The sequence below is a fragment of the Rhinolophus hipposideros genome (genome assembly GCF_964194185.1).
Source record: "Rhinolophus hipposideros genome assembly, chromosome: 2".
In the NCBI taxonomy this organism is placed as follows: Eukaryota; Metazoa; Chordata; class Mammalia; order Chiroptera; family Rhinolophidae; genus Rhinolophus; species Rhinolophus hipposideros.
The window spans coordinates 102,119,614-102,142,719 of NC_138048.1; the positions used below are offsets into that span (position 1 = coordinate 102,119,614).

General features: G+C 44.3%; 1 protein-coding gene across 1 annotated transcript in view; it reads right to left on the reverse strand.

The window, feature by feature from the left end:
- The window catches only part of RUNX1 (RUNX family transcription factor 1), a 227,715-nt gene that overhangs the window by 34,317 nt on the left and 170,292 nt on the right, over positions 1-23,106 (reverse strand). Inside the window, exon 7 of the mRNA XM_081028848.1 lies at positions 3,334-3,525. Coding sequence (XP_080884974.1) covers positions 3,334-3,525 — 192 coding nt within the window. The remainder of the gene's footprint in view (positions 1-3,333; positions 3,526-23,106) is intronic.

Consider the following 23,106-nt stretch of genomic DNA (forward strand, 5'->3'; position numbering starts at 1 on the left):
GGCCAGGTCTCTTGCTTATGATCTTGGAGATGCTGCACAATTGTTAACCTCTGAGGTTCAGTCGCTCTGGTGTGGCGAGAAGGGAACAATGTGTCTCCAAAAGTCTGACACGTGCCCAAATATATCAAAACTGGTCAAATTAAAGAGTTAAACCTCACACCTTGTTTTTTCAGGCAACACACGCAAGAACAACAAAACTGGCCTTAGTTTCTCTGTGATGGTTTTCTCCAGCAGCAGAAATCACTCGATCACCATCTTCCCAGAAAGGAGGGGGTTACGCCACATTAAATGTGGCCCATCATGTTTGGTCAAATCTTAGTCACTGGCTCCACTGCCTGAAGCCATCTCTAAGGGGGAGGAGGTGTGAGTGAACTGACATCAGTGCCTTATCTGTCTCGAATCTGCCCCATTTCATCTTTTTAAAGGACACATGTCCTTTTTCCACCCATGACTGCAAAAGAATTCTAAAACTTGGCTGGAGAAGTTCATGATGATGTCCTGACTTGCATATGGGTGTAGCCAAAGTGACAAAATGGCTTTCTTTTTAATTTTAAGACCTGGTAAAATAGGAAGTGGAAATTAACCTCAGCCCTTTTATAGTTCAAACCTCAACACATAAACAGTGGTTTGGTGGCATGGCAACCTGCCCCCGTTTTCCATCTGTACCCTGCTTCAGATAATTTGAGATGTCTATTTTGAGTGATTCTCAAGCACCTCTGATTCTAGATAAACAGAGGACTTATTGTATATCCGCGATTTCCTACCCATACAGTTAAAGGGACAAGTATAACCCTCCCAACGAGGTCCTAGCAAGACAGGGTGGCTCAGCACCCCCTAACAACCCTATGGTCTCTCGAGCCCCCACGTGCTGACATGTCCACAAAGCTGAAAACATTCACACATCTGTACAGCACTGCTCTGACTACCTCTGGGATATTTTCCTTACAACTGCTGCCATTTCAGGAAGAGCCATACACACGTGCTGCATTTTTAGATAAAGCATCTTCTTAATAATAGAAGCTCGAGAGCTAAGCCTGGAAAATAACCATTTTCCTCCCTGTCAAGAACAAAATGAAGGTCCTGGCTAAAAGAGACTTTACTATTATCCCTGTTAACTGTCTAATTTCAGGGGGAAAAAATCCCAAGGCTCTACTCATCAACACGACTAGGGTAAAAAAGCATTTTCTTATAGGAAAAACAAAACAAAACAGCAAGATAAAGGAAAAGTCGTTTTATATGAAAATATCTTGGACACGTATTTTTTTTTTTTTAAGTTGCTAAGAATTTTACAAGTGAAGCACTGGATAGCAAATCGTATTTTGGAAAGAAAGAACATCAGCAATATAGTTAACACATTCTTTAGAGTAGCAGCTAAGCCCCTAGGGTACTCTAAAAGCAAGTTATTAGTACTTAGATGTTACAGAAGTAAAAAGTTTTTAAAAGGAACAAGAAGGGTGATGCTCCCTGTTAAACCTGATATGCGGTTGAGCAGTCAGTATCCCAAAGAGCTGAGAAATGCCCATCCCTGCGTCCATGCAGTGACTCCACCCAAGACGGCTGACCACCGAGGATAAGAATTCACCACCACGCTACCCTATCCCTTTTTCTTTCTGGTGAAAAGAGCATATCTGACCAGGAGGGAAATGAGATCTGATTCACTCCTCACCCAAACTGTCTGAAACAAAGCCGACTTCAGGGTGACAATTTCACCTTGCTCTCATGTGGCTGAATTTTCCACTGCCTTTAAAAATGCTCACTGTTTTTGGTTGCAATGCCAGTAGAAAAAGACAAATCTGTTTATCAACCTAGTAATATAAATGGTCCGTTATGCAATGAGAGAATAAGAAAACAGTCTCTCCTTGGATGTTATGGATGAGAGTTCTGAAGATGACACAAATTCATTTAAATGGCCCTAACCATAAGATGAAGGAATCTCCTCGAGAATTTTATTCTATTTAGAAGAAAAGTATCAATTCACCCCACGCCCATCTCTCTTGCTAAATATGCCGTTGGATCTAATTTACCATACACACTTGCATTTAAAAAAAAACAATATGCTTATTTTGAATAAATATTCATGACTATTAAATACCAGGACACTGATAATTTCATGGGATGTCTTCCTAAATACACCTGAGACTGTAGGTGAGAGGTAGCCCCCAAAAGTTAAGCTTTAGACTTCTGTTTGTACACAAAAGGGCTGCCCTACAGACAGGCCACTTAACAGCTGTTTGCACAGTATCTTACAGGAAGATTTCTTCGGGAATTTTCTACTCAAATAAAAGAACCTTCCCCCGACACATAACTGAGAGCTAATGGCATGGGCCATCAATCGGGCTCCGTGCAGGAGAGCGAGCATGCCTTTCCAGAGCCCCCAGGAGCTAACCCTGAGGGCCAGCTACTGCCCCCGCCCCAACCCTGAAGAACTTAGAATGCTTGCACATTGCACTACACAACTCACAGAGAAGACGCCCAGCGTAATGTCTGCTGTCTGACAACGACAAGTAGCCCATCCCTTGCTGGCCACCTATCCGGTCCGCCAGATGTATTACTTATCTTTTTCTTTGACTTAAGCAAGGCTGGCACTTTGAGAAAGGAATCTTACTGTGACCACTTCATATACAGCTGTGTCCTGCACGGCACAAAGGAAACCAGTGCATTTCGGAAATTTGAAATGGTATCACAGAGCAAATACTCATTGACGTCAGTGTTTCTACAGTGTAAATGAACGTTGTGTATTATCTAATTTGGCACAGTGGGTTTTATGCAATTATTGTATTTTACAGTGTTTTTGCAATTGCCAGCTAGCGCCGTGGGAGTGGGGGAGGAGTAACCTGCATGCTTCATTGAGTGCAAATTTGTTTCTTGCAAATAATACCTCTGCTGTGATGGCATCCAGACATTCCTACTATTTCTTTACAGTTTCAAAACACTGGATATTAGATACAAACCCCAGGAATAATCTGAAGGCAATAAGAACTTGAAACATCCTGACCTGCACCTTGTGTGTGTGTGTGTGTGTGTGTGTGTGTGTGTCTTTAAGCCTAATGGGTAGCACAGCCAAAAATAGCACAACCAAAGCTAACCCTTAAAATACTCAAGACATCATCTCCACATACCTCTCCATATTCTCTCCAAATCCTATGTAGCAGTCCCTCTTGATCGGGGGACCTTGTTACAATGCAAAGCTAACTCAGTATGTCTGGGGCTGCCCGAGAGTGCGGATCTAACAAGCTCCCAGGAGCACCCTTTGAGCATGGAGGAGAAGCCAGGATTGGTGTGGGAGGTTTTGCCCGAGAGCGAGGCGGAAGCGGGCTCCATCCAGGTACTTACCCTGCATCTGACCCTGAGGCTGAGGGTTAAAGGCAGTGGAGTGGTTCAAGGAGGCCCGAGGGTTGGGTGTGGGGGCTGGGTGGTGTGGGCTGACCCTCATGGCCGTGCGACGCAGCTGCTCCAGTTCACTGAGCCGCTCGGAAAAGGACAAGCTCCCAGGCTTGGTGTGATCATCTAGTTTCTGACGATGTCCTATTGTGGGGAGGGGGTGGGGGGGAGGCAAGAAGGGAGGAGGGAAGAGATCAGAAAATGTATTGTGGATTTGCTAAAATTCGGGGTTTTCTTGTCCTTCCCCTCCCTCTGCCCTCACCCCCAGTGTTGATTTGCTGGACATTTGCACATTGGGTTGGCTCCCAGTAGAACTTTGGGGACATTGTCTCCACAGCAGACTGGGGCCCCTTTTCTCATGTGGGCCACTCGGTGATCGCCCAGTCTGGACTCCGCACCCACCCCAACCCTCTGCACCCATCTCCATTGGGCAGAAGGCAGTAGGCCTACAGGCCTTGGTGGGGGTGGTGATGGCGGGAGGTGGAGAAGGTGCATTAATTGTTGGCTCTTGGCCACATGCTGTGGGATAAGCTATGGCAGCAGGAGCAGTGCCTTCCCAGTGGCATCCGAACAGCCACTCCCTACTGCAAACCCAACCACCTACGGGTTTCAGAAGCTGCAAAGTGGGCCCTGGAGCTCAGTGGGCACGCCCCTTCCAACAGGAAATGAGGTGTGGCTGCAAACCCACAGTCCCTGGGGAGGATAGATTTCCTGTTAAATGCAGGGCATTGGGCAGCCCCTCAGCCCCTCTGGCTCTCCCTTTCCTCTCAAGCTTTTCACCAGAATTCTTCCTTCCCTGAAGCGGACTTTTCCAGGTGCACCTCCTAAGAGGGAACTGGTGTAACCTAGGCCTCATCTAGTGTAGAGTTCCCAGCAGGCCCGACCACTGGAGCCCACAGCAGGCCTCCAGCAGATTGGATGGGCTTCCTGGGAACCTCAGGAATCCAAGGTGGGTCCCTAGGCCCTTCAGTGTCTGTAGAGACAATAAGTGTGTTTGCCTTGCTCCTCATCAAAATCATCGTCACCAGGATGTAAGGAGCAGAGGCCCCTCGCATGGGACAGGCCATGAGGGTTGGGTCTCCTGTTTCCTCCCTTAATCCCCCATCAGAATGTCTTTAAACTAGAGACTCGGGCCTGTCACGCAGACTCGATGCCCTGATGGACTCATACGGCCAAGGGTAGATGCCCTCTCAGGGCTGCGTCCTCACCCCGGGGTTTGAATAAAGAGTCATCGACTGATTTCACAACACACCCCCTCCCCCCGATTGTCAAGTGGCCTCAAAACAAGATTGGAGAAGCAGCCTGCTTGTTGCCACAGTCAAGTTCTCGTTCACATGCCCTGGCCCAACCCTCAGTAGAAAGAAGGTCTCTTGATTCCACCCCTCCCCCCGCCCTAGCCCAAGCTAGGAGAGGGGGTGGGAGAAGGACATTTTAGTCCGGCTCCCAATTGCTACAATTATAAAATTAAATTTTATAACTGGCATGATGGTTCCAAATCTCCGTGGCTTGCTGTTTCTTCCTGCTGCCAGGCCCCCTTGGCACAGTTGACCCTGTCTCAGATTCCACCCCAGAAAAAGGACCCACTATATTGCTGTGATTTTATCATGAACAAGACTTGCTTGGCTCCAAAATAAGGAAAAATACTTAAGCATAATATTTGTGCAGTTCAAATGCAATGCTCCCTCTTTTCATGTGTCACCAAGGCAAATCTGGATTCTGATTCAGCTCAGCAGCCCACAGCACTCGACCTGACCTGAACACAAACAGCCTGAGTCACGCAGGGCCAGCGCACATGTGAGAGGCCTCTTACCGGCTGAGTATTTTAAGAACTGGCCTTATGGGCAAAAGGCCGTGAGGCCAGATCCCGGAACAACCCCTGTCATCCCTTTCCCTTAGAACTACGAAAACGTCTTTTTCTAGAACATTCTATTTCAATCCGTCATGGAGTAATCCAGTGTCTCTTGATGTAGCTTTCCTTGACTCCTCCCTCCTATCTTTGTGACACAGTCTCCAGCTTCCTGAAGTGGTCAGACTGAAAAATCTAAAGTTTTCTTGCAGAAAAAACCAATAATCCCAACTCCAACGCCATTCGAAGCATAACGATTCAGCTCTTTAAATGCCTACTAATACCTGGTATTAGGAGTCAAGGAAAGAAGAAAGGAGGAAAAAGGATTCTGGAGAATTCTACTGCCTCAGAAAGAGTGCTGGTTGGAGAAGTAATGGTGCAGAGACTTCCAGCAGGTTTTGTACCCATTTCAAAACTTCACATTCCTTGGGCACCCAGTGGCATATTTGAAGAACACCGTGTCAAGGACAGTTGGTGACCCAGGGGAATGCTGTGTACGTGATCATTCTGAATACATGGCACTCAGCGTTTTGGAGAAAGGCTTTCAATTGTGTCTGCCTCATCCACCAAGCTTGGGGACCACGTGCCACCAAGAAACCAAACACGAATAAGTCATTTCAGGTAAGTCATGACTGTGGACAACGTGAGATGATGGAGATGATGGAGATGATGATGATGATGATGATGATTTATTAGTCCCCTCTCCTTGCCCCATGCTTAAAAAGTTTTAACATGTGAGCCATTTCTGTCCCAGCTGACACCTGCCAAAGTCATAGCATTTACAGAGATTAAGTGATGGCTGCCTGCTTTAGCAGGAATGTTTGGGCATACCTCTCAGAGAAAACAATTCTTCACTCTAAGCTATTTCCTAAGCCCAGAGAGTTGTGGGGCTGAGTTTAATGCTGGACGAGTGTGTGTTTGTGTGTGTGTGTGTGTGTGTGTGTGTGTAGTTCATTTTATACCCTATCCATGTGTGATTCCTGGAGTAAGACTCTTCTTGCCTTTCCAGGGAGTGTTGTGCCCCTTCCTCACAAAGGTGCTAGAGGGTTGTAACACCAAGACTCCGGGGAAATAAAAAGCATTATCACAGTAAAGGTGTGGTTCAGATGCACTTATAAGCGAGATCAAAGGAACACCTAATTCTTCTTTCTGAAACCATCAGACTTCATGTGCCAAATAGCAATATTTTGTGTGAAACAGAGAAGCTTCCAATACAAACTTGCAAGCTGGGGAAAATGAATGCTTTATGTCTTCAGTTTCCTGTATCTGAAGTGCAATTAAAATGTCAATTTGCCTCCTGAATTTTAAATACAGGAGAATGGGAAATGTCCACTATCAAATTCACTTTTCTTCTTTCTTATTGAGTACTAGGCTTCAGTGGGCATCAGGGAACTCAACCCTGGATCAAACATCTGGTAAAATTATGATGCAGTCCCAAATATGCCTGCTGGTGGCCTGGCGTTCTGAGCACGTTGGAAGTAAATTATGAATGCTTACACGACGGCCCTTAAAATAGTGGCTACCTCAAGATTTCATACCGAATCTTACTGAATCTTAGGCCGAGTGGAAAAGGACACTAAACCATGGGTCTCGCTTACCATTTTCAGATTTTTGAAAACAATTCTTGATTAGAATTTTATTATATATGCAGAGTTATAAAAAGCCACCAGAAAAAGAAAGACTAAAAATAAATTAATCCCATCCACTAAATTTTACTTCATTCCAAAGACATATGTCCTGTACTTCTCTGGAATAGCTGTCCATACGGCACCCTAACTGTTGTGATATTTGTGACAGATGATGGGACCAGCTTTCAGTTTTCTGCTGTGAAATGCGACTGAGTAGGCATGCATATCTCATCGAAAACTAAGCTGCCTTTTTCAAGAAACAATTGTTGATCTGTGAAATAAGGTATGTGGTCTTCTAACAAAGATAACAGATAAGGCTAAATTGTAAACTTTTCCTGGAAAATTTTGGCTAGCGTGAATCATTTTTGACAGTCAACATGTTTGTTCATGTTTCTGATATGGGTTTACTAGTTTTCTTGATATAGTCTCAGCAGAAAAATGAGGGAGGGCTATACTCAAAGCATTCATGATAAGCAGTTGAGAAAAATCCATGTGAAATGATAATACCAAAAAGATATCTATCTATACATGTGTATGTGTATATATACATATCTGTCTGTCTGTCTGTCTTTCTACTGTAATATCTATCTAGCATCACATTATGATTCATGTAAAAGGACGTATGTATTTCAAAAGAGGTTTGCCAGTTAGTCTCATATTAATGGCATGGATCTGGATATAAAAACCTGGATTTTTCTTTCCTTCATTTGCTACTGCTTTAATGACTATGGAAAATAAATTTATGTGTGGTAGAGGACAGCTGCTTTTTCCTGATACAACAGTCTAATCTCTAGGTTCCAGGGTCATTAAAGTCACCAGAACTTTAAAGCTATAGTACTGAGTGTGAATATGATCCTCCCTTAAAGTACCTCCCAGGTGGTGAAATAAATCTTCCAAACTGCAAACCTATCCATCTGCTGGCTGATTTAAAGTTGGGCAATATTATCTCCTATTATATATTGTGTATATGTTATGTGTACAATATATAATGTAATATAAAATATGTAAACTATGTGATGTGTATGTTAATATATTATAGATTAGAATACATGTTATATATACATGTTTACATGTCATTGAATGTTATATAAACATAGGTAGCTTCACTTTTCCCTCCATCTCTTTCCATATGATTAAGCTAACAGATGAGCACGAAGTTAGAATACTTTAGAACTGGAGAAGGGCCAGAAAAATCAGCCATATATCTTAACTGATGTGCAGGAAGTGAAGTTCAGAGAAGTTATGTCATTTATCCAAAGTCACACAGCCAATGAGCGAAAGAGGGCAGGCCTGAAAACTCACCTACGCCCTCAACCTCTCCCCCACCTCATGCTCAATGAACCTAGAAATACCAAATTCTGCGAACCCCAAGTGAATAGAGAGGAGAGGCTGTAGATCATGGGGACCCTAGAGCACTTTACTGACGTGTACTCTCTGCCCTTACAATCCCACTTTTGTTCCCGCATGTGCTTCCAACAGTTGAGCCGGAGCTGAACGGTGATCTGTAGTGACTAGAGAGCTATGTCTCAGCCAACGCTCTGGCTTGGTAGGTCTGGGCTGGGGCCCGAGGATTTAGATTTCTGCTAAGGTGCAGTTACAGATGCCGCTGGCCCAAGGGATATACTGGGAGTATCAGTGAGAGAGGAAGTGACCCCTCCCTTTGGTGTGTGTGCTTTCAATGTGCTTCTAATTTGTTGTGGGCTGGAAATTAAAACACCAAATATACCAGAACTGTGTTTAGACAAAGTGTCCATAGGCACCGAGTGATGGCTTTGTTTGGGTGATACTATTGGTCTTTTTCTTAATTGTTAAATTCTTCGATGTATACAAAGCAGCTGAAAATGCCAAAAGTCGGCCCAGCAGATAGATGGGCGACTGTCTCTTTCTCACCGTCACTGAGATGAGTCCGTGAGTCGCTATGATAATAATCAGGCTGATCTCTAAGGTGAACCCAGAATTCTCAAGTGGGAAGTAACTACCACCCTGCCTTTGATAGAAGGACCGACTATTCCACTCCAGAAATGTAACGGTTAAGACCCATGAGCCCCAACAAAACCGAGGGTGTTCATGCAGAAGCCATAATCCTTTGGTCCCCTAAGGAAACGACATGGAAATGTGACTGGCTGTCTGGGTGTTAAGAACTCTCCATCCTAATCTGCTTTTCCACCCAACTCTCCTGTGGACAAGAGCAAGTTTCTTCATCACCCAGCCTCCTTATCTGGAAGGCTGGAATTAAAGGACCAAGACGGATTACTCCAAGGGGCTCTAAAAGCATTCACAGCAATTACGTCTGCAGCGATTAGCTACTCAACTGGTTCTTGTTGGACGACTGTAAGCACAGGCTTTCTTAGACAACTTCATATGACATTAGGATTCTCTCTCTCTTTTTTTTTTTTCCACATAGATACCTGGCCTCTGGGAACCAAGCCTGACTGTCAACTGGTCTTCAGAGCTCTACCTTGACCCCCATCAGGCCTTCAAATCTGGGATTCCCCCGGGCCTGGCCTGCCTGCTGGTAAGCACCTGCTGTCCAGAGAAGTCCCTCTCTCTCTGCCTCCTGTGGTTTCATCAGTGGCCTTTCAGACAGTGAACAGTGACCTTGGAAATCACTTTTCACGGATCTTCTCCTCTCTCGCCTCAAGCCTTCACGTAGCCTTTCCTGCTATTTTACCAACTGGGACATCCCATTCTGTGTTTGCTCTTCCCCATGACCTCCCAAAGGCAGCGTCCAGACAGAGTGGGCCATTAAAGTCACATTAACCTGCTGGAAATTTGTCAGGGGCTACAGCTGGGAAAAAGTCACTTTGCCAAAGCTTAATCCAAGGTCTCATTTCCCTGCTTCTCTTATGGGTTAGAAAATAATGACGCCTTTTTGGGCCCTGCCCACCCCCTCCCATCAGAGGCAAGAGGACTGTAAGCTTCAGGTTAGTGCTCGTCACCCTCCCTGGGCAACTGTCCCCTCCCCGCACCACGAGCCCCGTGCGGGGCTTCTGCTCCTTGCTCATGCCCCTCCTCCCTCCTCCCACAGGCAGATAAATCATAGCGAGCCAGCGGGGAAAACCCACTGGGATGCCTCCCCTTCCCAGGTAATGTCCTAGGGACACGATGATTTATCCCAGCAGAGTCACCAACAGGGACAGGGAAGAGCTTTGTTTCTCTTGCAGGTGACAACAGGTAAGCGAGTGATCACCAAGTCTGCCTGCACATGAGACTCCCCTATCCTGGGTCTTCCCAAACCATAGTCCTGCAGGGGTCCCTCATGAGCCATAAAGTGCACATGATAGAGGTCAGGCTGGCATTTTGCTGATCCTGCTTTCTAAGGTGAATCCCCCCTACTTGAAACTACAAGGCAGACCATTTGAATTCTCCATTCTGCTCCAGCCATATTGGCCACCTGACTATTGCTGCTATACGCCTGCCTCAGGGCCTTTGCACTTGCCGTTTCTTCTGCCCAGAACATTCTTTCCCCAGAAACCTATGGACCAATCCCTCCTATCCCTCAAGTCTTTCTTAAATTTCATGTTTTCCGTGAGAACTTCCTGAACAGCCTATTTTAAGTTGCAAAATGTCCCCTACCGGACCAATCCCTACCTTTAGCTTTGGTTTTCTGAATAATCCTAGCTAATGTGATTTATGGTCTCTCTGTGCCCACCGGACTGTAAGCTCCATGAGGGTGGAATTTTGTCTGTTTTCTTCACAGCTGAGACCCTAGCACCTGTAAGAGCACCTGGCACATAGTAGGCTCACTAAACGTTGACTGAATGACCAACTGACTGACTGCTCAGATCCTTCATGACTGGTGCCATCCAACTGTCCTCCATTTAACTGTAGGAAAGTAAAATTCATTTGGGGCAAAAGAAGTTTGAACCAAAGTTTTCAGCTGAAATGGAACAGTAGGAGCCTCAGAAAAACTACTTGTTGAGGGAAAATATCATCACTGAGCATATGGAGTTTCATGGAGAGTTGTCTCATCAGAAGTTAAGGGAGTCTGCAAAACTCACATGCAGGACCCCACAGCTGCCCTCACGTCCATGGGCTAAGACGTAACTGCTAGACAAAACGTAAAAGGAAAACTGTAGAAAGCCACAGCAGCGTGGAGAGGAAAGCCAGCTGGGGCCAAAGCAAGATCAACAAATACACACTTCAGGCTTCTGGGGAAGGCCCACACAGGGCCCGCACCATCCCTCTGCCTCCCCAAACCATGCCCTAGCCCCTTGCCCCAAATTCACAGAACAAAAAGAGAAACAAAACTAAGCTCCCTGCAGTTCAAGACTCCTAGTAACAGACAGTGGCATGTTCAGCTCATTCACATGAGCTTTTTGAGACCTGGGCCCCCCTGAAAGCAGAGTAGTCAGAATCTGTAGTCATTGGTCGGCGCTAGTTACCTCCAGTTTTTGTTTGGTGACTAAGGAGGTAATTGTAGCTTAGGGCAGAGAACCAGCCTGGTTTCTTTTCCTCTTGACCAGAGGTGGCCCTCTGGGGAGGGGGGGTGGTGTGTGCAGACTGCTCACAAGTTCAAGAATCTTTCTCCTCTAGCAGGCTGTAATTCCAGCTATTATCAACCCTCCCTTGGTGGAGGGACTGTCTCGAGAAAGCCCCCTGTTGGAGAGTAATTAAAAAGTAACCTGAGAGAGGTAACTGCTGGTAATGTGGATTCACTTATCGGAGGAGCTCCTGCCCCCATGAATGGGTTCTGAATGGGAGGTGACTTCGGAAGGGGAGGCTTTGGTGGGGGGGTGGAGGGAGTGTTGGACTACTCAGGAAATGCCGCCTGGAGCCTTTTAACTGGCTTTGCAGTTCAGGTCTTCAGCAGAGCTGGCCCCAGGGCAAGTTCTGAGGAAAAGGAGAAAATGACCCCAGAGGCCCACGTGCATCATCCTCTTCATCCTCGCATTGCCCGGGCATTCCTGCTGTCCGCATAGGCCTCCTGACCTCCCTGCGCGTCTCCACTCCCTCCCGCACCGGCACATACCACACATAACTGGCAGAGGTGCTGAGCGTGTTCAGACAGGACCGGGGTAAACTGAGAGTCCTTCCAAGGTTGGGTGGTGCCCCAGTAAAACGGGGTGAAGATGAATGAATGAATGAGTGCATAAATGAATGAGTGAATAACCTCCCTTTTCCTGGGCTAGACTCATTCTGGGATGCGTACCCAAAAGCGTGTAGGATGATCTCTATTCCTCTGTACTTCTGACAGGAGTAAGAAAATTCCCTCTTCGTCCTGCCCACGGGGCCCAGGGCCTTTCCCAGCAGCTGGGCTGCAGCATCTGATTCCCACCCCTCGTGTCACACATGCCAACTGAATTCTGGTCTGGCCTTACGGGAGCAGGAGACCGAGGGGTCAACCAAAGCCCTTTAAGAGATGGCTAAGCAGGCCGTGGCTGGTACAAAAGGAGTGTGGCACCTGGACCACTCACAGCTCCTGAGCACTCATTTGTCAGAGAGCTAAGAGTAACTAGTAGTCGCTTTTAACAGGCTATTAGCCCTACCTCACACCATCCAGAGAAAAAAGGTTTCAGGTCGTTTGGGGGATGATGGCCTCACTCAGGCGAACTTTTATCCACTGTTGTCAATACCTACCTGAGAAGGGGTATCTGGGAGAGGGGAGGGAGTCCCCCTCCACCAGTTACCTGAAATGGCAACTGGCTATCTGTCTTGAACACCCAAAGAGCCACAGCACAGTGATGAAAACATTGGTCCCATAGCTTGCCAGGTGACGTTAAGAGGGAAAGTTCTATTTATTCCAAGACACAAGCACCCACATTCACCCCGGTGACCACATCTGAGCCAGTTATGGAATGAAAGACGAGAAGCCTGTCCATATTTCCCTCACAAAACCCAGCAACATTGTCCTATCCAAATCCTTTCCAGATTTCAAAGTAACAGACCAGCACCTTTCTCTGTCTTTACCTTGGGACTCTGCCTCTGGATGGCTGGCTGGGTGGGTGGGACCATCTTCTCAGCTCCTCTCTGCTAAGATGGCAATAGGAGCACTGCCTTTTCAACGAACGTTTTGAACTTTCTCTCCTTTTAACTCCTCAAACAGTCCCTCTTCTGTGTGAATACTCTGGTGTGTAAAAGCAGTATTGCAGCTCACTGAGTGAGCCCTCAGATTATGTGAGTGTTTTCTCAGCCTGAGGGGGGCCCCCACTCCCTTCCCTGTCTCTTCCCCACCCCCAACCTTTTTTTTTTTTAACCACTTCTGCTTCCTTCATTTTCTTTGCAGCTGCAGCAGAGAGATATAAGAAAGCTACTGTATAGCATTTTGAAAGCGAGGCCTCTGAGAGCTTTCCAAACTCCATACAAGCCGGTTATTCTCCAGCTTGTTTTCTTTGGCTTCAGTTAGTAACACAGAATGAGTCAAACAGTATTAACTTTCAATAGGGAAGTGGTGTGGTCAACCAAAGCTGTTTGCGGCTAGATTGTGAAGATAGGTAGGGCAGGTAATGAAGACCAGCCCATAATACTGCGTGGAGGCAAAGGAGGGGGACAGCCTCGCTCAGAAACCTCCAACAGTTCAGTCAACAGGACTCATGCCATCTTTTTTAGTTGTCTGAGGAATTAACATGGAGGTCTCTGACCGGCCAGCTTCAGGAAGTTGACCATGTTGGGGCTCTATGGCTTGCACAGTTGAGCACTTTGTGGGTGTAAGGATTTTTTTTTTTTCAAATGATGTGAAAGTCATGGGAAATCTAGTTAGGGTGATTTCCCCTACTTAAGGCATGTCACTCTGGCATGGATCTTTATTTGTTTCTTTCTCCAGCTTGGGGAATGAATAGACGTACCCTCCCTCCCTACTTCTTCCTATGTGGCCCTCCCCCATATTCCAGGTCCTGGATCACTGTCTCTCCAAGTTGGCCGCTGTTACAGGTGAGAAGATGATGTGTGGAAAGTGCAATCACTCCTACAGATTTCAAATTGTACTTTTAAAAGCTGATAAGGAGCTTCAGATCATCAAATCCTCTGCCTCTATCTGTCTGTTCCTCTGTCCTCCTCTCTCATTTTGAAGATGAAGAAACTGAGGCTCTGAGAGGTGATGTGGGCTGCTGAGTTTCGAAGAGCCAGCTGGGGCCAGAACCTAGTCTCCCAAGCCAGCGGTCTTTCCACCAGGCTGGCCGCTCCCTTGCCCAGGGCTCAGGATTCCTTTTCAGTTCAACACGGCAGCTCCTGAGAATCAGACTCCAATTTCAGCATTTTCCAGTTCTTTCTCCCTGCCCTCAGCTACCTATTTATTTTCAGACTGGCTGAATCACCCAAGGAATAGAATGAGTGTCTCCCAACCTGCGCCCGGCAGCATGTCTGCAAATGAACAGGACAACAAGCCCTCCTCTGGAGCCTTGAAAGATTGTCACCTCCTAGCAGCTGCAGTTTTCACTCGTTCTGGGAAACTGGCATGAAGGTTCAATGGTGTAACATTTCACCTCCCTGAAATCTAATCCAGAAATCTCAGGCAAGCAGCATATATAAAAAGCCACGGGTGAAGAAAAAAAAAAAAGAAGAAGGGCTAAGCAAGTTACATGACAACTTTACATGCTTTGCAAGCCTTTCATTGAAACACACACACACACACACACACACACACACACACAACAACAAAAAAAAGGAATCATAGAGTTGTATACCAAAAACTGTATTTGGTTTTGTAAAGAAATAGATATTAAAAAAAAAACCAAAAACTGAACTCTTAACTGTCAAGGCTGCTTCTTTTTGTTTCGAACATTCTTAAAGAGTATGTACTAGTGGGTAAAGAAAACATTGAGGTAGTCTAACAGCGAAAGGTAAAATTCCTAAAAGTATGGCTTCCCATGGGGACTGATTTAAATATCTTTATTTTCTTCCTACAATTTTTTTCTCATCGATCCCCAAAACCATGATGAGATGAAATCTACCTTTGAGAATAATAAATAATATTTATTATTTATTAAATAATATTTTATTTACAATCCCTCAGATTTTTGTATAATCACCCAATAATAAAAGTTTCTATTATTATTTTTCTATTATCTAATTACATATCTATTATAATTCTATTATCCAATTGATAGACTGTTTACAAAGCACCTTGATATAAATTATCTCAATTCATCCCAAACAACCCTATGCAGTAGACAGAGCTCATATTACTATCCCCATTTTAAAAATGACCCAGTGGAAGCTTCTAGATGCTGAGAATCTTGCCAGGTCCCACAGCAACATGAGTGTTAACATTAAGAAACAACTACATTTTGAGAAAATCTTTGTTTGGAAAAAGACCACCTCTCTCCAAGGAAGCCAGGCAATACGGTTTTGCTTCCATGAGAAATAAGTTGTTTAAGTCAGTTCAGTGATTCAGTATTTGGGGCTAATAATAGGTAGGGTGGGGGGAAAAAGAAGAAAAAAAGCCCTTGTTGTATTATATTCTGAGGGCCCAATCTGCCAAAAACAATTTTTTTTGAAAAGTAACTTGGCAACGGCAAACGTCTGGTCCCAACTCGGGCAGAAGTCTAGTAGTTTCCCCTGGGAAGAGCTATGGCGTGAGGGAAGGGGACCACCCTGTGTCCAGGTCATGTGCTCTAATGACAGATGATATTTAAGAAGGATCTATCTCTGTGCCAGGCACTATACTGTCATCAGATGTGCTACTTGACTAAATCCACACAAAACTCCCCCAAGACAAGGATATCATCTTCCTGGTTTTGGAGAGGCCAATCTGATCACAGAGGAGCAGCAAGGTTGAATCAGGCAGCCAGCTCTCTCTTAGCTGGGGCCGTCAACCACTCTGGGAGAGGCAACCACCCCAGTCTGCCTCTCAGCCTATCTCATTTAATCCTCACACGCCCAGGGGTCACTAAGCCCATTCTACAGATGGGAAAACTGACACACAGCTAGTAAGTTGCAGGGACTGGATGTGGGGTCAGGTCGGTTCAGCTCCAAACTCCTCTCTCACTTCCTCAGGCTCACAGATCTCTGCTTCATTTCTGAAACTCGGGCTGTACCCTGTTAGTAATATCAGAAATGATGGCAAAGATGTGACTTACGCATATTTCTCCTTAGCTCTTTATAATGAGTGAATTGGAAATATCATAAAACCACTTCAGAGATAAGTAAAAATAAGGTGATACTAGGAGCAAATTAGAAAAGGGCTATAAATGTACACAGTACTTAAGAACTGACTTATTTCAGATATTTACTTTTTATCTCAAATAACCAGAAGACTGACCTCTAAACAAAAACCAAACCAAAAAGCATGGTGAACAAAAACAAAAACCAAATCAAACAAACAAATGTAATTTCAAATGTCCGTCATTTCAGTATATGAAAGTACACTGAAAGATTTCAACAACAGTCTGAGTTTTAGTCAATACTTGCTTTAATGGAACTTGAGTATATGTAAATCATCAAAGTACCAAAGTAATGTATTGCCATTAACTTACTTTATAGGGGTCTAGGGAGTTGGCAGATTAATTCAATTGTGTTCCTTTAAAAAAAAAAAAAAAGCAAACAGAAAGAACTTTGCTTTGGGCACTTAAATGTTTTTTGTTGTTTTTTTGCCTTGGCTTTCATCTATAACTGTATCTCCAGAATACTTGGCTACTGGCTAGAGCGAATTTTCCTAGTAACACTGCATGACTTAGTTGTACATGGAACTTGATATAAATATACCACGTGTAAGTCACGCTATGAAAAAGTCATTTCACATCCAACCAAATGTCAGTGTCTTGTGATGTGTCTGGTAATACAGCTGTAATGCCCAGTAATAGATTATACCTAATTTACCCCTTTCTTTATTGCCAACTTTTCAGAGTAAGAAAAGCAAACCGTTAAAACAAATTGTTTATGAAAGAAAAGAACATGGAAAGGATGGGAGAGCACAAATTGCAAGTTAGCACAAATAAACACGGACCTAGTGCCAAGGGTTGCTTTCACTGATCTCCCAGGTATATATGAAAGTGTGTGTGTGTGTGGTGGAGGAGGAGTTCTATCACACTCACCAGATCCAATTTCTACTAATGACTTTTTTTTAGCTACACAGCTTTACAGAAAAACAACCCAAGCCTTTGGGAAAATTCAAGGAAAGCTTTTTTTTTTTCTTTCCGTTTTTTCAAAATGAAAAATGGAAAGTGGCTAATGTATGGAAAAAATTGTGACTCCACCCCAAAGCCGAGAAGCCAACGCGTTACAAAGTGCGGCGGCGCTGCGATGTGCCAACTGCAATCCATCCACGTCCACGATCACTCCACACGTTGTGTGTCTACCCACCCTCCACGGGAGATGCGCGCCAGAACATGGACCACCTGTGCCTGCAGCGGCCACGGTGACCAGCATCGCAGCTTAAGCACTCCCTATAATGCAACTAGATGGCAGGTATGGACCGCCGCTGATCTGCTCCTCAACCGTCCCAGGAGGGGGCTGCACCATCAGGCCACGAGGTGGGAGGGCAGCAGAGCACCGCGTCACTGGAATGTGCCACGGAACATCTTCCGGGGAGGATGAAGAAAAGCCCTATCAAACAGATATCCCACAAATGCAAAGACAACAACACACACAGAAAACCAAAACCACAAAAAACACCCAAAACAAGTCTAGAAAGGCACGTTAGTTTTGGAAACTCAGAGGGTGATTGAGCGCATTTTCTACTCTGCAAAGCAGAGCTGTAGCTAGCCGGTTGGTGAGCTGCAGTAGTCCCAAGCAAGAATTCAGACCCTAAGAAACTCTGGCACATACCGTGTCAGTGTCCTAGCTCAGTGTGGAAAAGCTACTCCGATAGCCACAGTGTGCATATATTGGAAAGGACCCACACATTAGATCTCAGGTACGGACTTTTGATGTTACTGAGACAGGATTTACATCCCTGAGTTTTTCACGAAGTTCAACATTTGGGGGCAAGGCTGTTTTACACAGGAAGGATTTAGGAACAGTGCCCGGAGTGTTTCAAGGATCCATAAAAATGACAGAAAAGAAATTTTACTGGGTCTAAATACAAAAGGAAAACAAAACAAAACAAAAATCAAAATGTTTCATTAAACATCTAAAACATGAAACATTATGGCAACTTCATGAATTTTTAAACTTAGGACTCACCAATCTTTTTTGCTTCGAGTTTTCTTATAGCCACAGGATTACAAGCCTAAATGCAAATAATTGTTCTATCTTCCAAACACTTCTGTGTGCCAGGCACGGTTTAAAATGTTCCACAGAGGCTGTCGCAATTAGCCTCTCAGCCCAGTGAGTACAGCTACTGTCCCTGTTTATGGAAGCTCAGCCAAGCCAGCCACCCCCAAGTATGGTCACCTACACAGTTAGCAAGTGCCCAAATGCAGATCTCAACCACTGATTGTAATTATGTCGATGGCGGCAAAATCAGGGCCGTGGGAAATGAGTTCCTCATAGCCAGATAATTTCAAAAACAAATGATTAAAGTCCTTTTAAAAATTTACAGCAAAAAAAAAAAAAAATTCTAAAGTATAATCTGGGTGCACGTGGACATGTCTGATGTGATATAGGCCGGCATCGCCTAGGGGAGGAGGGGAGGCCCCTGGGGCTCAGCCTCTCAGGGGCCCTATTTGAGGGAGAATGTAGGGCTTTGCTTTTCTGATGTTTTGTTACCCGTTCCGAGTGGGAACTAATTTAGAGATTATCTCGGTGAATTGCTTAGTTCCAGGGAAGGGGAAAGTGAGGACGAAAGTACTAAATCGCCTGACTTCACATCCTCTATCCTAGAGGCGTCAGGGTGAAACCCGGGTCCCCCAGTTCAGGATCCAGAGACGTTTTCACAGGTTTCAAGAATAAGAACCTAAGGCCTAAATGAAGACAGGCTTCTTTTTCTCTTTCAGCGCGTTATAGTAAATTCTAACAAGGCCTCTGATATTAGCTTAGCTCTCGACCTCACAGGTGTGGCATTCAAAATTAGTGACGTGGGTTTGCAGTGGTCCCAGTGGAAAGGGAAACTCAAGGTAATGGTTTAAGTTTTATTCTGTTTCTTCTCTCCCCCTGTTCTCTATGTTAGACTGAGAAGGTACTAGATCGTTCCTCGGGGTTCTCACTGGAACCTAGAAGGAACTTTTTTCTTTCTGCAGTAATACAACTGCCATCTAAAAATTTGAGTGACTTCTGTGTAAACAGGGCTAGTTACCAAGAGGTCACAGGCCCACCCAGGTCTCAGCAAGCTGATGAGGGGGGTTATTACTGCTTCCGGGGCAGAAACACACTCCTTCCAAGATCGTCTTACATTCCCATCATTCGTAGCCTGAAATAAGTCTGCTGCAAACTCAAGGGTCAGGGACATCTTTATGTACATAAAGTTTTTCTTGATCTAGCTTGATACTACTAAAAATAATAAAGAGAAAGAGATTTCCCAACTCACTGGAACAGTCTGGGCAGGATTATTAGTAATGCTTCAAAAACTGCTTTTGCCAGCTGTTCAGGGAGTTGGGGGGCTCAGAACTACGAGAATTACAGCACCAGTGGAATTCACCCCAGAAGGGCCATCATAGCATCAAAATGCCTTTCAAAGTGGGAGGAGGAAGAGAAGTAAAGAGCACTTTCCCTCTTTGACCCTCTGTCTGTCTCCTACTTTATATTTGGGTGGGAGGGGAAAAAGAATTAGGTTCTTTTTCTTTTGTGGGTCAGGATTTCATCTAGAAAGAATGGAAGTCCAAATCCGATATTTGAAGACTCTAAGGGAAGAGGGATTAGGCAGAGCCCCGTTCATTGCCTGGAAGACACGCTTCGTGTAAGTCCCAGCGAACAAAGTGACTGTGAATTGATCATCACGATCCCGAGATCAAGCACTATGAACCGTCTGGCATTCCAGTAACCAGACAGGAGCAAAGAACGCCACACAATTTTCATCCTCCGCGTGGCTGCACGCTACGCTCCTGGATTCTCTAGGAAGAATTGCCAAAGGGGGACCTGAACTCAGACTTTCACCTGCATGCCAGCACTGGAGGAAGAGGTCTATGTTGTACCCCATCTGCACTTCAGGTCCCCACGGATGCCACGCCCCCAAGCAGACCCTGGTGACTGACACGGAACTAACCGTCGCATGTGTGACAGCGTGGCTGCGTATTGGGTCATGGCCCCTGCCCCCAGCATACATTTTACTGAGCCCTGCCCAAGGGAAAATGCAGATTCCTTCCTGTCAGTACAAAAATGACCACTGCTGCCAAGGTCACGAGGTCCTGCTTTCTCGAAGACAACTGTATTTGAACCAGAATTATACTGATAAACTCTCCTAATAAAAACTTTCTGAAACAGAAATTTCAATACAATGAAGGTCAAGGACCAGTTGGTGCGGTTTTTAAAATCAGATGTTGGGGTGACAGCATCTGGACTGCTCCGTTTCAATTCTGCTCACTAACCATGTGACCTTGGCAGGGGACTTCGCTCTGCTTCAAATTCCTCATCTGTTCTTGTGAAGATTACGCCAACTCACAGATACCAGCACTTTAAACGATCAGTACTGTGAGCTGTTATTATTATTAGGTGTTTTTATTATTAAGAGAAACATAACATTTTTAAAAAAATAAGTGTCTATTGGTCAGTCACAAGAACAATCTGTAAACATTTCTGCTCATCCCAACCTTTTCTGGATAAACTTGATTTCAAGTGCTTTTAGGTCCATTATTGCCCTAAGTTTATAGGCACGTTTCACATATTCCTCTTTGCACATGAAACATACTTGCTATGTATTATATAAAGATCCTTTACCAGAGGGTAAGGGGGTTGGGGGTTGGGTGATGAGGGTAAGGGGGATCAAATATATGGTGACGGGAGGAGAACTGACTCTGGGTGGTGAACACACAATGGGATTTATAGGTGATGTAATACAGAATTGTACACCTGAAATTATGTAATTTCATTAACAATTGTCACCCCAATAAATTAAAAAAAAAAGATCCTGTTTCTTCTCTCTCTGTATACTGTAGGTTTGCTATTTACATTCAGAATCAGAAGAAAATTCTACTCCTGTGACACAATCTCAACCACGTCCTTAACAAAGAAACTGAGTGATGGGGAGTTAGGCCCTTCAATTGAACTATTTTAACTTCCTATTTAAAAAAAAAAAAAAAATGTTAGTTGGCAAAAAATCGAGTGCCCCAGAAAAGAGCATCTTCTAAAATTTTTAAGTAATGGGTCCACCTCATTATCCGTCTTTAATTGTGAATCTCAAGAGCTCCAGCACAACAGCTACTGTGAGGGCTCCTTTAACCCAAGGGCAGACATTGTCCCAGAAATGCCCAATACTTGTTTTATTAACCTTTTCCATTTTTAATTAGGTTACTCAATGTTCCCGATGTAACAGATTCCTAGCCAGATAGGTGATGGCTCATGACATCAGAATGACTGTCCAATCCACACCTTTGGGGCCCATCTAACCCCCGTCATTGGGTCACTTAGGGTCCCAGCTACTCTGTCTCCTCAAGCTCTCCTTTGCAAAATCACTTCCTCCATAGCACTGAGCTCATTCATGCATTCTAATTATTTCAGGATATATCTGCAGAGAATATGCTTTGGTATTTCAATATTATCATATTATAGAAGCACAGGATAAATGACAGACATTGGTCCTCCGTGGAGAGCCCAGGACACCTGATCGCTGTTTCCGTTATGTTCAAGGCAGGGTCACTGCTGTCTTTTTCAGTAGGTGCTCCAAATAAAAAAAAAAAAGTACATAAAAATAACTCTCAAATATCCTTTGTTTTATGTTTTGTTTTGTTTTGAATTTTTATAAGAGCTTAGAGTTTATGTGAGCCAAACTGACAATATACACTAGGGAGCAAGATCTCAAATACTTGTTTTGTGTGGAAAAATCCTTTCACTCTATCTTTCAGGCTTAAAGAGAATACTGTCTTCTAATATGTTAACAAGCTACTAAGTATTCTACCTAGGAATTGAAAATAGATCACCCAGAGCTGCTTGTAAGAACAGATCCCAGCAGAGGATACCTCCTGATGGTGCTTTGTCTCCATAATAAATTTAACTTTTCAACAATTAGTAATTTCTCTATTGGTTTGAAACAATGAGTTACCCCATCATCCTGGCCAACAGACGGTTGTGGCATGTTCTGTAATTCTTAGTCCCTTTCTTAATTATTCAAGTGGCGGGTTGAATGAGATAGGCTTTCCTTCTGTTTTTTTGCATGAATATTTCAAGCTGAAGGCTCCATGTCTGCTAGGATGCACTACCATTCCCCCTTTCTAGACAGTCTTATAGCTGAGACAAACCTGCAAAGTCATTTAAGCTAAAATCTTATTTCAAACAGTAGGATACTGAGGCCAGGTCAGAGAGTTTAGTATAGACCATGTATGGATGTTATGGTATGGATGGATGGAGAGTGGATTGGATGGAGAGGGGATTGGATGGATGGATGGATGGATGGATGGATGAGTACAAGATGAGGAATCAGAGGCTCTTCATTCTATTTCTGGTTTCATCACCAACTTTCTTTTTAATCTAGGCAAATCATTTCATTTCTCTGGGGCCTCTTTCCTTAACCAATTACACAATTAGGCCTAAAGGCCCTCAGGTCTTGAGTAAGTTCTGGGGATGTAATGTACAGCCTGGTGACTACAGTTAACAGTATAGTAGTGTGTATTTGAAAGTGGCTAACAGAGTAAATCATAAAAGTTCTTAACACACATACACACACACACACACACACACACACACACACAAATTATAACTACGGGAGGTGATGGATGTGTTAACTGAACTTACTGTGCTAATCATCTCGCAATATGTACACAGATCACCTCATCATGCTGTAAACCTTAAATTGACATCTGTTATGTCAGCGATATCTCAATAAAGCGAGAAAAAATCCACTTCATCTTTTTTAAAAAAGTGACTGTCAGCAGAGCATCATCAAAAAAAAAAGTCGTTCCCAACTTGAGTCTTTGAGTCTACAACACCTCTTTATATAATACATATACTTAGTAATTAAATTTTTCACCAGATCCCAAATTCCTTTTGGCAGGAAAGACTCCATAAAAAGGAGTACCTCTTCGGAGCAAATCCCTTCTGTCTGTTCAAAGCATCCTTCCCAATAACGACTGTTTTTCTTAAGTTATAAAACAGCGGGAAGCAGAGTAAACTGTATATACAGGCTAGCCATTACAAGCGCACATTTGCCCCCTCTGACTGCCAGTTCTTAGAGGTCACAGTGGCCACCATTTGTTTTCTGAAGCTCACCCACCCCTTAAGTTCTTTGACTGTTACAGTAAATACTGGCAATGGGGAAAAACACCGCCCTTTTTCATGCACAGGAGG